This window comes from Narcine bancroftii, chromosome 1, assembly GCF_036971445.1.
Source record: "Narcine bancroftii isolate sNarBan1 chromosome 1, sNarBan1.hap1, whole genome shotgun sequence".
Lineage (NCBI taxonomy): Eukaryota > Metazoa > Chordata > Chondrichthyes > Torpediniformes > Narcinidae > Narcine > Narcine bancroftii.
In genome coordinates this window covers 346777758-346795552 of record NC_091469.1, presented here as the reverse complement: position 1 = coordinate 346795552, position 17795 = coordinate 346777758, and the positions used below count along the sequence as shown (strand labels likewise).

At 41.2% G+C, this 17795-nt stretch overlaps 1 protein-coding gene across 4 annotated transcripts in view; it reads left to right on the top strand.

Moving 5' to 3' along the window:
* The window catches only part of LOC138749263 (cadherin-12-like), a 352525-nt gene that overhangs the window by 95912 nt on the left and 238818 nt on the right, over window positions 1-17795 (top strand). For all 4 annotated transcript variants that reach the window (XM_069910439.1, XM_069910443.1, XM_069910449.1 and 1 more), the window contains exon 5: window positions 4628-4795. In XM_069910439.1, coding sequence (XP_069766540.1) covers window positions 4628-4795 — 168 coding nt within the window. The remainder of the gene's footprint in view (window positions 1-4627; window positions 4796-17795) is intronic.

Below are 17795 nucleotides of genomic sequence, written 5' to 3'. Positions count from 1 at the left end.
ATCCTCAGCCCAGCATATCAGAAACAAAACTCTCCCCACCATTGAGGATTTCTGTATAGAATGTTGCCATCAGAGAGGAGCAACAATCATCAAGGTTCTGCAATAAATGTTATTCAGACATAGCTAGGTAGATGTTTGGACTGTCATGCAATTAAGGGTTATGGGGAAAATGTAGGTAAGTGAAGTTGAGATCAGCCATGATCATTTTTAAATCATGGAACAGGTTCGATGGGATGCCAAATATTCATCTTACCTTCAAAATTACTTTTAGTATAATTATAAATCAGCACAAAGATCCAAATTGTTTTTAAAATATTATTATCTCTGCAATACAAAGAGAACTTCATATCTGGTACCACAGCAACAAAAAACAATGTTTTTGACTGATATCATGTTTAAATTCAAATATTTTCATAACTTAGTCACTGAATTGTTTTTCATATCATAGACCTCCTCCTCCTTCATTTCCTGTGCCCAGAAGTTGGTTCCAATTGATTACTCAGATTATAAATCAGCACATACTAAACAGAGCCCGACAATAATAACTACCACCTTCATTCTGATGGTGTTAAGAAAATAACTATTGTATTGTAATAATTACAATGTCAATGAGTCATTGAGCTGTGGTTCTGTGAGCGGAAAAAAAAATAACGTGTTTTCAGAGATATGCTTGAAGTATTTTATGGAGTGAAATGGAAGTTAGCCAGCCTGCAGCTAAAAATATTATGCAAATATGTGATCCCATCCTGCAAGGGATGATATTTATTGCATCTTCCCACCAATCATGACATATCCTCAGGTTAGCAGATTTATTCAGGCTGTTTCCAGTTAAACCATCTGATAATATTTGGTCATTAATGCTTGCTCAGCATCTGTTTAGTATTGATGCTCAATAATAATTCTGTGGAAGTACATTGATTTATTAAGGTGGATCACTATCGAGGTATATTCTGTCAAAATGTGTTGCTAATCCTGTTCCTAAATAATCCATCTTTTACCAAAACTAAATTGTCAAATGAAAATTAATTTTCCGGTGGGAAAAAGCTTGAGCTGAAATATCAGAGGGGAAAGATTCATTTTGCGGCACATATGGTTTCAGTAATGTGTGTATGAAAGTTCGTTATTTCTGAAGTGGAATGTATTTGTGCAAATTTCCAAGTCAAAGGGTGACTTTCAAAATTCCACCAGGCAATTCCAATCATGAATTACACCTGCACAGCTGACATGATTTCTGTGCTTAATGACATGGAAAGATACAATTGCCCAGGCCCTAAAAAATAGGTTTAGCTGTTCTATGGTGTTCTTATCAGAACTAGTATGTTTAAACCACCATGACTACCAGCCCCCCCACATCTCCATCGGGCACACAAAACTCAAAACGGTCAACCAGTTTACCTATCTCGGCTGCACCATTTCATCAGATGCAATGATCGACAATGAGATAGACAACAGACTCGCCAAGGCAAATAGTGCCTTTGGAAGACTACACAAAAGAGTCTGGAAAAACAACCAACTGAAAAACCTCACAAAGATAAACGTATACAGAGCCGTTGTCATACCCACACTCCTGTTCGGCTCCGAATCATGGGTCCTCTACCGGCACCACCTACGGCTCCTAGAACGCTTCCACCAGCGTTGTCTCCGCTCCATCCTCAACATCCATTGGAGCGCTTAAACCCCTAACGTCGAAGTACTCGAGATGGCAGAGGTCGACAGCATCGAGTCCACGCTGCTGAAGATCCAGCTGCGCTGGATGGGTCACGTCTCCAGAATGGAGGACCATCGCCTTCCCAAGATCGTGTTATATGGCGAGCTCTCCACTGGCCACCGTGACAGAGGTGCACCAAAGAAAAGGTACAAGGACTGCCTAAAGAAATCTCTTGGTGCCTGCCACATTGACCACCGCCAGTGGGCTGATAACGCCTCAAACCGTGCATCTTGGTGCCTCACAGTTTGGCGGGCAGCAACCTCCTTTGAAGAAGACCACAGAGCCCACCTCACTGACAAAAGGCAAAGGAGGAAAAACCCAACACCCAACCCCAACCAACCAATTTTCCCTTGCAACCGCTGCAATCGTGTCTGCCTGTCCCGCATCGGACTTGTCAGCCACAAACGAGCCTGCAGCTGACGTGGACTTTTTACCCCCTCCATAAATCTTCGTCCGCGAAGCCAAGCCAAAGATGTTTAAAGTGGGCACGGCTAACAGCCACCATCCTGTCGACCTTCTACAGGAGCACTGTTAATAGTGTCCTGGCCGGCTGCATCACAGTTCCTGCAGAGAAATGGATCAGAGGTCACTCCACAGGACTGTAAGAGTGGCAGAGAGGATCATTGGAATTTCCCTCCCATCCCCATCAACGTGATCTACCAGGTTCTTGCCTGAAGAGGGTGCACAAAATCATTGAGGACCCCTTACACCCCGTACACAGCATCTTTCAACTTCTCCCATCATGCAAGAGATACAGGAACATCAGAACCTGCAAGCCAGCACCAGTAGGCTGAGAAACAGCTTCCCACAGGCAGTGAGAATGCTGAATGACCCAAGGAGCAACTTACACTAACCATCCAAGGCTTTCATGTACACTAAACAAAATCTATTTGTTTATTTATTTAGATGAATACTTTTCCTGCGTATCTATTATTGTCCGCATGTTATGTCTGGTTGTGTGCCGGCATGTTTGGCACCGAGGACTGGAAACAGCTCCTTATGGTCTGAATACACCTGAGATCGTCTGATCTCGGAAACTAAGCAGGCACAGGACTGGTCAGTATTTGGAGGGGGGATTTGCCTAGGAAAATCAGGTACTGTAAGTTTCTGTGAGACGCGCTAGACAAAATGGTGACTCTCTGTCTGCCTTACAATAGACAAAAGTTAAATAATTTCATGTATGCTACATTCTAAATGTAGTATTGTGTGACAATAATGAAACCTTTACTTTTACCACTTTTTCTTTGGGTTGTACTTGTGCAATCAGATGATAATTAATTACACTTGACTTCACTTGAGTTTGCAGATCCCAGTCCCAAGTAAATACCCTGACTTGCCACTTCTCAATTATGGTGCCTCTTTTCCTCCTCTATGCTCATCCACTCATCAACATGGCTCAGAGCTCTCATTAGAGTCCATGTTATTGACTGGGCTTTCCAATTTACCAGTCTTAACCCTTAGACATTTCATTCACTCCCTGATTCCTGGTCCTGCCTCCCTGATCGAAGACCAATTGGAGCTTGAACTTCCACAATTCGATCCATGCCAACTATACAAATGTCAAGCATCAACTCCCTAGAACAGGCTGGTTCCTAAACTGACCAAAACTTTGTCTCTCTGCCCTTTACAATGGTACAACAGTAAAATGCAAGTGTAAAGCCATGATTAATACTGCTCTTGCCTTTGAGGTCATATTATTGAATTGGTTTTTGTTGTTAAAATGATCATTGGTATGCATACCTTTTAGCATTTCCCCATAACACATGAAATCCTAGGCCTGCTGGTTGAATAATTTGCAAACCTAATTCACGTAACAATGAGGCAAAGATGAGATGCCATCTGTAGCTATGCGGACAGTAGACAGTTCAAAGCCTCACTCCAGACGCTTGTGCACAAATGTCTCGGTTGATGCTCCAGTGTGATGCTGAGGAAATCCAGCACTCTAAAAGGTGCTGGCCCTTGGCACCTTGTTAAACCAAGGCTCCTGAGTGGACATCAAATTTTATCATATTTCTTGGAGACAAAGTTGCAGATTTATCCTTAAAATATGTATCCCTCATTCACATTGTTGATAATTGGATCCTATGGCTACTGCATTTCAAACATTACTGTGACTAGACTTTAAGAGTATTATCATTAGAATGATCTAAAAGTGATGTGAAAGATGGAATTTAAATCCATTTGTTTTATTTTCTTTAATACTCTCATGTTCCCTGTGTCAGTGGGACCAAGCTAAACAATATTCCAAGTATGGCAGTCCTTTTGTAATTCACCAATTGATCCTTCACTTAAATCCAATCAGTTCATCACTGTGTTCCCTTTGCGATGATGTGAGTTTCCTCCCAGTGATCTGGTTTCCTCAGTGATTGCATGGATGTGCAGGTTGGTAGGTTATTGGCTCATATACATTGCTCTCAAAGCATAGGCAGCGCAAGAATCTGAAGAAATTGATAGGAATGAGAGAAGAGTAAAATTGGATCATCATCATATGAATTTGAATAGGTGCTTGATATACTCAGTGGGGCTTATAGAACATAGAACAGGCTCTTGAGCCCAAGATGTTGAGCTGAGCTATGGAAACCTATTCTACACCCATCTATTTTTTTTTCCCGACCTCACACCCATAATCCTCTTTGTTACTTACATCCATGTGCCTATCTAAGAGTCTTTTGAATTTTCCTGTTGTACCATTTGATTGAAGCTTTTATTTCTGTAGATGTGTCTATGGCTCCATAACATATTCTACTATCTGTCTAAGTTGGAACTGAATATCGGCTGTATAGGACAAGTAGTACTTTGCCCTTAAAGGCAGATCTTAATGTCACTGTTGTCTCCAAATTGATTGCATAACTTACCATGAAAGAAAAGTTAATTTGTAATTGTCACATTATTTCTCCTTTCTTTATCCTTCATGTCCAGGGATCATCAGAACTGCTTTAGCAAACATGGATAGAGAAGTCAAGGAAGAATATCAAGTTGTCATCCAGGCCAAAGACATGGGAGGCCAAATGGGTGGATTGGCAGGAACGACAACAATAAATATCACACTCACTGATGTCAATGACAATCCACCGAGATTCGCTAAAAGTAAGATCACTTTACTGCATTAAGCACACTAAAATAGTTGACATTTAAGTTATACTCTTGTGGAACATAACATAAAATAACATTGTGCAATCTAAGAATTGTATCAAATTTGCATACATTTAAGGACAATGTGCAAATACTTTGTTGATCCCTGATGCTCATAACAAAGCAATTATGAATGTCTTATTTCTTCATTTAATTAAACAGGTTCTTTGCTCAAGATATTACTCAAAATATAAAAAGTCAATTTTAATGAAACAATTATTTCCATTGAGGACAAATTGTCATTGGTTGATGGTTATTGGTCACGAAGGCATAAGGAGAGACTGATTCCCTGAGCATATAATATGATATGTTTGTATCAGCGGTATCAGAAATAACATTTTTCCTGTGATCATTTCTGTTTTCTGCATGGTATTAGTCTGTAAAATGAACACTTAATTAGAGAATGATTAATTGTCATTGCATGCCACCTTTCATTGGTCATGGATTTTGGGAGTTAAATGTTGCTTGAGCACTATAGTGAAGCTGTGAAGAGGTAAAAAAGATAGAAGCAGGTTGTTAAAAATCAGGTTAGAGGTTCATAAGCCATCATTTAGCAGCTTTCCTTTGGTTTACTGGTATCTATGCTAATCTTTAATTGAAAGTAAATGAAAGAAATGTTAATTGACTCTGCAGTTGGTGTCATTACGAAAGCCTGAATTTTATTTTTGTAAACATAGAGGAGTACACGAGCTCAGTGACTGGCTACATCAGCAAGTGCATTGGGGATGCCTTTGCGATCAAATGCTTCACAGCCAGAGCTAACCAGAAAGCATGGTCGGATGCAGAGGTGCGTGCCCTTCTCAGATGCTGGCTCCAGGACAGGGTGCAGGATGGCACTAGAATCAGCCAGTGCAGAACTCTCCTGTGCGATCCGGAGGGCAAAGCGTGGGTACACACAGAAGATCCACAAACAGCTATGTGACACTAGTGACATGAGGCATAGGTGGCAAGGGATCCAGATCATAGTAGATCACAAGGCAACCTTGTGAGTTAAGGACAATGATACCTGCCTTCCAGACAGACTGAACACCCTATATACACAGACAGATGAGAAGAACAGGATGATGCTCCGTCTCACCCTGATGAACTGACCTCTCACATAGCCGCAGCTGAGGTGAGAAAAACCCTATCCAAGGTGAGCCCACACACGGCAGTAGGACCAGACAAAATACATGGCTGGGTATTGAGGCACTACATAGATTAATTGATGGAGGTTTTCACAGCATCTTCAACACCTCACTGCAGCAGACCATCATTCCCGCAGGGCTCAAGTCAGCCACTATCAACCTGGTACCCAAGAGGGAAACAATAACAGGCCTCAATGACTACTGCCCTGTGGCACTAACCTCCACCATTATGAAATGCTTTGAGCATCGGGTGATAGAATGCATCAAAGCACACCTCCCAGAGACAATGGACCCATTTCAATTTGCCTAGAGAAGAAACTGTTCCACAGCTGATACTATAGCCTTGTCACTTCACTCCGTCCTGGCCCACCTGGAGAATGACGCCTCATACACCAGACTGCTGTTGATTCACTTCTGCTTGGTGTTTAATATGATCATTTCCCAGGGGCTGTCCTTGCTGGGTCTCAACACTCACCACTCACCTTAACCAGATGACCTCTTGCATTGGCCATTGCTGCCCTGGGAAGAAAAGATGGTGTTTGTCTACCCTATCTATGCCCCTCATATATTATATGCACCTCTATTAAGTTGCCACTCATCCTCCTTCACTCCAAAGAGATGTGTTCCCCGCACACCATATGCCTTCTCGTATGGCAACTGAGGGATCTATGCATGATCCCTAAGATCTCTTTGTACCTCCACATTATTAAGAAATCTGCCATTAACCACATACTCCACATTTGTGCTTGATCTTCCAAAGTGTTTCACTTCATACATTTCCAGATTGAACTCCATTAGATGCAACCTTTTCCACACTGGCCTCGTAAATTGCTTGAAGGATTTGAAATCTATGGTGTAAAACTAATCTTTAGAAACAATGTAGATTCTAAAAATTGGCTCTTATATCTGTAAAATTAGCTAAAATCAGTGGAGATAATAGAACTGATGCTGGAGATTCCAACCAAGGCAAAGAAGCAGGGACCAGGAAGACTCTGTAATTTAGCTCTGGAGGAAAGTTTTCAGAAGAATGAAGGATTAAAGGTTGAGATTTAGGATTAAAATATCAGCAGATGTAGTATGGGATGATGACGGTGAGAATGATAATGAGAGTGGTGAGGCTGGAATCTGTAGAATATCGATTGGAGATTGCAGACATGGAGGATTTTAATTGATTGTGGCAATGTAAACCCTGGTAAACCTTAATTAAAAAGGTTCTGTAATCTAGTCTAAGATAATCAAGTCAATGTAGGTCGGTGAATGCATGGATAATGATAAAGATAACTTGATATGTGGTGTTTTGATATTGGATGAGATAATGTTTTTATAAATCTCGCCAGGAGAGTTGGATTGTTAAATTTAGGCATAGATTAGCATTTTTGTAATCAAACTGGCACATCCATTGTTTTCTTGTAAAACAAGAAAGTCTGCTGACTCTGTGATTGTAGTAAAATCACAGAAATGCTGAAGGAACACAGCAAGTCTTGCGGCGTCCATAGAAGGTAGAGATATATTACTGATGTTTTGGGCTTGAGCCTTTCTAGGGTTCAGGCCCAAAACATTGGTAATATACTCCTCTGGATACTCTAAAACCTCCTGAGTTTTTACTCCATGCATATTGACTGAGTGTCTTTCTGTTAGATGTACACTTTTGTTTAGTATTGCTTCACTTTCGGATATGAAAGATACTTGTTAAATGAAAGTTGTAGTTATTGATGATGAAAACAATCATAAATTAATATAAAGCAGAATGTGTGATTAGGGGCATAACTCAAAATGAAATAAGACTTCCAATGGTGTCTGCTCCAGCTTAGTATAAAATAGTAAACACTGAATAAATGGTTTTAATGACAGTCCAATGTTGAAAGCCAAAGTTGATGACTTCATAGAAGAATTACCTTTGCCCAATACTGTACACGTGACAGCAAACAAGGACACAATGTCATCATAATAATGAAGCATGAAATTTAAAGATTCATTTTTAAATAGTGAAGGCAAGTATAGGAGGCAAATAAGTAAATGTTTAAGGATACAAAGGAAAAAAAAGAGGAAGTAAATGTCTTTTGGAGTGCAGTGAAAATCTACAATTGGTGAATTGTAGAGTGAGAAGTCTGAGGAAATGGGGGAAATTTTGAATGATTTCTTTGCCTCGGTATTCACTAGGGAAAAAAAATGTTGAACCAGTTGAAGTAAAGAAAAATAGTGGGGAGGTCATGAAGCATATAAGGATAACCGAGGAGGTAGTGATGGCTGTGTTAAAAAAGATAAAGGTGGATAAATCTCCCGGACCGGACAAAATATTCCCCAGGACACTCAGGGAGGCTAGTGGACAGTTAGTGGGGCCATTAACAGAGATATTTAGGATGTCACTGGCCACAGGGGTGGTGCCAAAGGATTGGAGGGTGGCGCATGTGGTTCCTCTGTTTAAGAAAGGGTCCAAATGCAAACCTGGGAATTATAGGCCTGTAAGTCTGACGTCTGTGGTGGGCAAGTTGATGGAAAGTGTTCTGAGGAATGCTATTTACAAATTTTTGGAGGTACAGGGATTGATAGGGAGTAATCAGCATGGTTTTGTCAGGGGTAGATCATGCTTGACAAACCTGATTGAGTTCTTCGAGGGGGTTACAAAAAAGGTTGATGAAGGGAAAGCTGTGGATGTTGTCTATTTGGACTTTAGTAAAGCTTTTGACAAAGTTCCCCACAGGAGGTTAGGAAAAAAGGTGGAGGTATTAGGTATAAATAAACAGGTAGTGAAATGGATTCAGCAGTGGTTGGATGGGAGGTGTCAGAGAGTAGTGGTAGAAAATTGTTTGTCCAATTGGAGGCTGGTGACTAGTGGAGTTCCTCAGGGTTCGGTCCTGGGTCCACTATTATTTGTTATATATATTAACGATCTGGATGTAGGGGTAGAGAATTGGATAAGCAAGTTTGCGGATGACACAAAGATTGGTGGTGTTGTGGACAGTGAGGTAGATTACCGTAGATTAAAAGGTGATTTAGGAAGGCTGGAGGTGTGGGCTGAGAAATGGCTGATGGAATTTAATACAGATAAATGTGAGGTGCTACTGTTTGGAAAGGCAAATTTAAATAGGTCATATACATTGAATGGTAGACAATTGAGGAGTGCAGAGCAACAAAGGGATTTAGGAGTTATGGTAAATAGTACCCTCAAGGCTGATACTCAGGTAGATGGTGTGCTGAAGAAGGCATTTGGAATATTGGCCTTCATAAATTGGAGTATTGAATTCAAGAGTATGGAGGTTATGATGAAATTGTACAAGGCATTGGTGAGGCCAAATATGGAGTACTGTGTACAGTTTTGGTCACCAAATTATAGGAAAGATATAAACAAAATAGAGAGAGTGCAGAGAAGCTTCACAAGAATGTTGACAGGATTTCAGGGTCTGAGTTACAGGGAAAGGTTGTGCAGACTGGAGCTTTTTTCTCTGGAGCGTAGAAGATTGAAAGGGGACTTGATAGAGGTGTTTAAGATTTTAAAAGGGACAGACAGAGTAAATGTGGATAGGCTTTTTCAATTAAGAAAGGGGGAGATTCAAACTAGAGGACATGGTTTAAGATTGAAGGGGGAAAATTATAAGGGGAACATGAGGGGAAATTTCTTTACGCAGAGGGTGGTGGGGATGTGGAATGAGCTTCTGGCAGACGTGGTCAAGGCGGGATCATTGGTTACATTTAAGGAAAGACTGGATCATTACATGGATAGGAGAGGACTAGAGGGGTATGGACCGGGTGCTGGTCAGTGGGACTAGGAGGGTAGAGATTTGCTACGGCATGGACTAGTAGGGCCAAACTGACCTGTTCTGTGCTGTAAGTGGTTATATGGTTATATGGTACAATGAATGTTGTAAATATGTGACCAAGGAAAACTGTGTTGAAAATAATTCACAGAGAAATATTCCACATTGTAGCAAATGCAAAAGATTCAGGTCAAGAAAGATTATACAACAGAAAATCATTCAGTACAATTAAATGGCTGTTAAAAAAAATAGCAGAATAGAAATTTGAAGCTTCAGTTTATTTGTCTCAAAACACCTATTAGAGTAAGAAGGGGTCTTGTACAAATAGCCCAATAGCATTATTTATGTGTGGTGTATATACAGCACATTTTAGGATTATGGGATTACACTGAAAAGGAAGATCATTTAGCACCAAGTAAGGGAAACACGAGCACTGTTAGTATCAAATCGTATTCAGTACGTTCAGTAAAATTAAAAATTTTTTTCCTCAAATCTGAGCAATGCAGATCTTCTTCTTCTTCTTTGGCTTGGCTTCGCGGACGAAGATTTATGGAGGGGGTAAAAAGTCCACGTCAGCTGCAGGCTCGTTTGTGGCTGACAAGTCCAATGCGGGACAGGCAGACACGGTTGCAGCGGTTGCAGGGGAAAATTGGTTGGTTGGGGTTGGGTGTTGGGTTTTTCCTCCTTTGCCTTTTGTCAGTGAGGTGGGCTCTGCGGTCTTCTTCAAAGGAGGTTGCTGCCCGCCAAACTGTGAGGCGCCAAGATGCACGGTTTGAGGCGTTATCAGCCCACTGGCGGTGGTCAATGTGGCAGGCACCAAGAGATTTCTTTAGGCAGTCCTTGTACCTTTTCTTTGGTGCACCTCTGTCACGGTGGCCAGTGGAGAGCTCGCCATATAACACGATCTTGGGAAGGCGATGGTCCTCCATTCTGGAGACGTGACCCATCCAACGTAGCTGGATCTTCAGCAGCGTGGACTCGATGCTGTCGACCTCTGCCATCTCGAGTACTTCGACGTTAGGGATGAAAGCGCTCCAATGGATGTTGAGGATGGAGCGGAGACAACGCTGGTGGAAGCGTTCTAGGAGCCGTAGGTGGTGCCGGTAGAGGACCCATGATTCGGAGCCGAACAGGAGTGTGGGTATGACAACGGCTCTGTATACGCTTATCTTTGTGAGGTTTTTCAGTTGGTTGTTTTTCCAGACTCTTTTGTGTAGTCTTCCAAAGGCGCTATTTGCCTTGGCGAGTCTGTTGTCTATCTCATTGTCGATCCTTGCATCTGATGAAATGGTGCAGCCGAGATAGGTAAACTGGTTGACCGTTTTGAGTTTTGTGTGCCCGATGGAGATGTGGGGGGGCTGGTAGTCATGGTGGGGAGCTGGCTGATGGAGGACCTCAGTTTTCTTCAGGCTGACTTCCAGGCCAAACATTTTGGCAGTTTCCGCAAAGCAGGACGTCAAGCGCTGAAGAGCTGGCTCTGAATGGGCAACTAAAGCGGCATCGTCTGCAAAGAGTAGTTCACGGACAAGTTTCTCTTGTGTCTTGGTGTGAGCTTGCAGGCGCCTCAGATTGAAGAGACTGCCATCCGTGCGGTACCGGATGTAAACAGCGTCTTCATTGTTGGGGTCTTTCATGGCTTGGTTCAGCATCATGCTGAAGAAGATTGAAAAGAGGGTTGGTGCGAGAACACAGCCTTGCTTCACGCCATTGTTAATGGAGAAGGGTTCAGAGAGCTCATTGTTGTATCTGACCCGACCTTGTTGGTTTTCGTGCAGTTGGATAATCATGTTGAGGAACTTTGGGGGACATCCGATGTTGTAGCAATGCAGATAATTTACAAACAAATATGCAAACAGAACAGCTTCTTCATTCTAACATCAAGAAACATCACACTCTAGCTGCAATTAATGTGATACTTTTTCTCCTCTGACTGTTGAATTACTGATTCACTTTGCCACGATTGTACTGGATTGTCATTATTTTTAGCTGTGGGTGCAGAGCGTAGGATGTTCAAAAGGTCTTAGATTTTACCTAGAAATGTTAAAAAAATGAAGTAATAAAATGCTTGGAACTTAATATTCTTCAAACTACTATAACAGAAATATAAATGTCAATAATACTAAGACCCAACTCTGCTGGGTGGGTCACGTCTCCAGAATGGAGGACCATCACCTTACTAAGATCGTGTTCTATGGCGAGCTCTCCACTGGCCACCGAGACAGACGTGCACCAAAGAAGAGGTACAAGGACTGCTTAAAGAAATCTCTTGGTGCCTGCCACATTGGCCACCACCAGTGGGCTGTTATCGCCTCCAACCATGCATCTTGGCGCCTCACAGTTCGGCGGGCAGCAACCTCCTTTGAAGAAGACCGCAGAGCCCACCTCACTGACAAAAGACAAAGGAGGAAAAACCCAACACCCAACCCCAACCAACCAATTTTCACTTACAACTGCTGCAACCGTGCCTGCCTGTCCCGCATTGGACTTGTCAGTCACCAACGAGCCTGCAGCATACGTGGACATACCCCTGCATAAATCTTCATCCGCGAAGCCAAGCAAAAGAAAGAAGAAAAATAAATCTGAAATAAAAAGCAATGTTTTGGGAACACTCAGTGCCAGAATAATTGGGATCTACTTATCTTTCTATCTTGACTCTTTCTGTCTTTCTGCCTTTTTGAGCACGTTCTACTAATACAGTCATACATACATTTTACTAATCCAGTAAGACAGTCACAGAGCTTTAGAGCATGGACAAAGGTTCTTTTATCTATCTTGTCCATGCCAGCCAAGCTGGTCTAATTTTCTTGTGTTTGGCCCATATCCCTCTAAACCTTTCTTATTCATGTACCTGTTTAAATGTCTTTAAAACATGAAAATCATCCCCACCTCATGAGGGGGTGTATGTGTGTGTGTGTGTGTGTGTGTGTGTGTGTGTGTGTGTGTGTGTGTGTGTGTGTGTGTGTGTCTGTGTGTCTGTGTGTGTCTGTGTGTGTGTGTGTGTGTGAGATAATTTTCAAAATAGGTAAATTACAGATGGTATTAAGCTCAACATTCAAAATGTAGGTTTGTACACCAGAAGGTAGTCATGGTGGGGAGCTGGCTGAACCAATTTTCCCCTGCAACCACTGCAACCGTGTCTGCCTGTCCCGCATCGGACTTGTCAGCCACAAACGAGCCTGCAGCTGATGTGGACATTTACCCCCTCCATAAATCTTCGTCCGCGAAGCCAAGCCAAAGAGAAGAGCTACCAGAAGGTGCTGCTATGTTTACTTTTCAACAATTATTCCTGTTCCCTCTGCAAATTATGGGTCTGTTATGAAATTCTGTTTAAATATTTTCTGCAGAATAAATCCAGTATAATTTCCCTCAAAATGATTGCATTTATTCATGATCAACATTTTAACCTTTAATTAATATGCCCACTGTTACATCTTAAAATAAAATGCAGCAACATCAATCCTGAAAATTACTATATAGCAATACCTGAGAAATAACCTGAGGTAAATGCTTCAACATATTCAGAGATCATCAGAAGTGCTATTCAGACCAGGTGTTTTTAACCTTTCCACAGTAAAATATTAATTATCATGTGATCACTTCATGCCTGAGCATTTTATTGACAATTGAAAATCAACAATTGCAAATGCTGGAAATTAAAAATATAAACTAAAAATGCTGGAAGCACTCAAAAGGTCAGGTAGTCATGCCATTACATATTTCATCAATATTTTCATTGTTGTATATAGTTTTAGTTAGAAATGTGATTATTCAGGGATCTCTTGTTTTGGCTACCTGTTACTTTGGACATCTGAAAAAAACTACCAGTTAATGATGGTTCAAAACAACACAGTTTTCTCATTGATAATGTATATTGGGTGCTTACTACAATGGAACTACTGCAAAACAAAAAAGGTATTTGATTGAATTTTTAAAAATCTACTAGACACTGTCAAGTTTAAATTGAACAGTCTTATTTTAATTAACTCACATTTTGAATGATTGATCACATTGAATTTTTAATCAATTCCTTTTAAACAATTTGATTTTGATCATTCAACCAGCAGAAAGATCCAAGATCTTGCAAATCAAATTACTAATTTTATCCATTAAAATATCTCTATCTTCTGAGACACTGGAGTGACTGCAAGAAGTATCATTTTGTCCAGAGGATATGGATTTGGTACATTTCTTTCCAGGATGTTTTCCTGAGTCCATTGGACAGAGTCTGCTTGTTCATTCATCAATGTTCCCTTGACCAGTTGAATATCAATTGACTATTTGAGGAGTCCAGTTGTAATTTGAACCTCTTACTTCTCCATCTTTCCCTTCACTTGTAACTGTTAGTTGTGGAAAATTTTAGGTAGTATTCTGATTTACAGGGACCATGCAAAAGTAAGGAATATATTTCAAATAATTTCTCACATCCAAACACCGCAAACCTCAACCAGCAATTTGCTAGTAAGATTTTCTGGTCATGGTGAATTCTAGTTGGAAATGGAATAAGACATAGCTTTGGGCAAAGCTCATCTGCACATTTAATTATGTTCCCCAGGCACCTATATCCTTGCGAGGAAACCAGTCCATTGTAGAGAGTTAAATTGCAAATTCAGTAACTTTGAAGAGAAACAGACAATGATCATTTCCAAGTGGCTATATTGGAGTAGAAACATTCACAGATGTATAGAAGAGGGAATTAACATCTCTGTACACTGTAGAGTTTAAAAGGGGAAAAAGAAAGATAAGACGTATCAGGCAAAACAGAATGAGAAAACTCAAAGGAGGATGATTGATTCTGTCAGCAATTGATTATGACTGATAAGAGTCAAACCCCAAATCCAAAGATATGAATAATCTGCTTAAACTTTGTTGTATATTTGAGAATTAAAAATAAACTTGCACACAGAGACGTGGCAAATCATTCATTCTTTATCGTAAAACTAAAATGGTTTCCCGCAGCACACTGTATATATATATATATATATATATATATATATATATTTTAGATACACGTAATGATATCATACAAAAGTATATCTTCCCCCACAAATAAATGTCTTTTCAGCATCTACATATATCCACAATAAACTTGAGTGAATAGTTTGGGAAGTGAAGTAAGTGAATGTCAAGAAAATAAGGTTGGTGGAAACAGCTGAAGACATAAGCTTAATTGCTTTTTGTAAAGCTGGTATTTTGACAGGAACTCTCTTGGTCTTCTTTTGGAATATTAGAGGAAATTATGCACAGCGACTCATTGATTTTTTTTCATTTTCTGACAGGAGATCAGAAAGATAAAAGAAATTATCCTCCCCAGTCCTTAACATTTCATCATGGCATCAAACAATGGAATTATAGAGAAAACAAAAGCTGTAGATATAGCATTATGTTCAGCTTGACTTGCATCTGTCGGAATTCAAAAGAGTGAAGAGATATGGCACCATGCATGTGGAGAGGAATCTTCCTCCTGTGAGAGAATCAGGATCAAAATTAGAATTTATTGTCATGAACAAGTCATGACATTCAGTGTTTTGTGGCAGCCTCATAGAGAAAACATTCATATTATAACCATCTTACAGCATCACTAAAAAAAGTGCACAAAAAGTAAGGCAGTGCCTTTGGCTCATTGATCATTCAGGAATCTGATGGCAGTGGGGAAGACGCTGTCCTTGTGCCATTGAGTGCTTGTCTTTAGGCTCCTGTAGCTTTTTCCCGATGGGAGCATAGTGAAGGGGGCATGGCCTGGGTGGTGGGGATTTTGAGGATAGAGGCTGCTTTTTTAAGACATCGTCTCATGTAGATATCCTCGATGGAGTGAAGTCTGGTGCGTGTGATATCACAGGCCGAGTTAACAACCCTCTGGAGTTATTCTTGTCCTGAGAGTTGGTGATTCTATAAGAGGAAGTGATGCAACCAGCCAGAATGCTCTCCACAGAACACCATTAGAAGCTTACAAGAGTCTTTGGTGACATGTCGAATCTAGAACTATGGTCATTATTTAAAATAAGGAGTTGTTCATTGAGTCCAAGATAAGGCATTTTTACTTCTTTCAGAGGGAAGTGGGGATTTACAATCTTCTTTTCAAACTGCAATGCAAGAAAATACTAAATATTTTGAAGTCCATTATGGTTTTTACACAGCCGCTGTGATAATTTCCTTTTGACAATTTTCATACTTACCTTCCGGAGTGGACATTCACACAGGAAGGACGTTTACACTAAATACCTGAGTTGCGATATTTTTGTAGGCTGGACGTTGGGTTGGCATCAATTATGATGTAGACCCTGCATGTAACGTACAGCATCATTGCATTGATGTCATAAGGGACGCCATTAATCTGCGACCAAAAAAGCCTCCAGAGAAAGGAGTAAAATGGCTCTCAATCCAGAGATCATGTTAAAGTTAACAGCGAGTATGTATAACATTATTCGAATGAACCTTAATTTCATGTGTTTCATGCATACACATTTAAATCTCCTGAGTTATAATGTCGTGAGAGAAATGTGTCATCGCGCATCATCATGTATGGCGTACTCATTTAATCTTTGTTGCAGATGTCCTGCGGTTCAGTTTAGACTGCAGGCAGTCCACAAAATTGTCTTGGGCTGCTGCAGGAAAATTTTCGGGACGGGAGTGAGTCACTCATTCTGGTTCCAAACTTTTCACACAACCTGTGTTTGGGGAATTTTGAAAAATTTCCTGTTACGCAGCGGCTGTGTAAAACCATACTTGAATCCTTTTTAAGCAAGATGGTGAAAAGGATTCCAGGGATGCACTGTTGAAGTTATAATCAGATAACCAGGATTGAAGGTTAGCTTGCAGGTTGAGACAATGATGAAGAAGGCAAATGCAATGCTGGCATTCATTTCAAGAGGAATGGAATGTAAGAGGAGAGATGATGAGACATCATCTGGAGTATTGTGACCAGTTATGGGCTGCTTGTTTAAGAAAGGATGTGCAGAAGTTGGAGAGGATTCAAAGGATGTTCACGACAATGATTCTGGGAATGAAATGGTTATCATAAGAGGGGTGCTTGACAGGTCTTGGCCTGTATTCATTGGAATTTACGAGAATGAGGGGGGATATCATTGAAACATTTCAAATGTTGAAATGCATGGATAGAATAGATGTCGGAAGGTTGTTTCTCATGATATTTCTCATGAAAAACCTCACAAAGATAAGCGTATACAGAGCCGTTGTCATACCCACACTCCTGTTCGGCTCCGAATCCTGGGTCCTCTACCGGCTTCCACCAGCGTTGTCTCCGCTCCATCCTCAACATTCATTGGAGCACTTTCATCCCTAACGTCGAAGTACTCGAGATGGCAGAGGTCGACAGCATCGAGTCCACGCTGCTGAAGATCCAGCTGCGCTGGGTGGGTCACGTCTCCAGAATGGAGGACCATCGCCTTCCCAAGATCGTGTTATATGGCGAGCTCTCCACTGGCCACCATGACAGAGGTGCACCAAAGAAAAGGTACAAGGACTGCCTAAAGAAATCTCTTGGTGCCTGCCACATTGACCACCGCCAGTGGGCTGATATCGCCTCAAACCATGCATCTTGGCGCCTCACAGTTTGGCGGGCAGCAACCTCCTTTGAAGAAGACCGCAGAGCCCACCTCACTGACAAAAGGCAAAGGAGGAAAAACCCAACACCCAACCCCAACCAACCAATTTTCCCCTGCAACCGCTGCAACCGTGTCTGCCTGTCCCGCATCGGACTTGTCAGCCACCAACGAGCCTGCAGCTGACGTGGACATTTACCCCCTCCATAAATCTTCGTCCGCGAAGCCAAGCCAAAGAAAAAGAAGGAGTTATAAACAAAGGGTCACAACTTCAGGATTGAAGGGCAAATGCTTAGAACAGAGATGCATAGGAATTTTTTCAACCAGAGGGTGGTAAATCTTTGGAATTTGTTGCCTCAGGCAATTGTGGAGGCCAGGTTATTGGGTGTATTTAAAGCAGAGGTTGATAGCTCTTGTTTCACCAGGGCATCAAAAATCATGGGGAGAAGGCCAGGCAGTGAGGTTGAGTGGGAAAACGGAACAGCTCATGATTAAATGGCAGGGCAGATTCAAT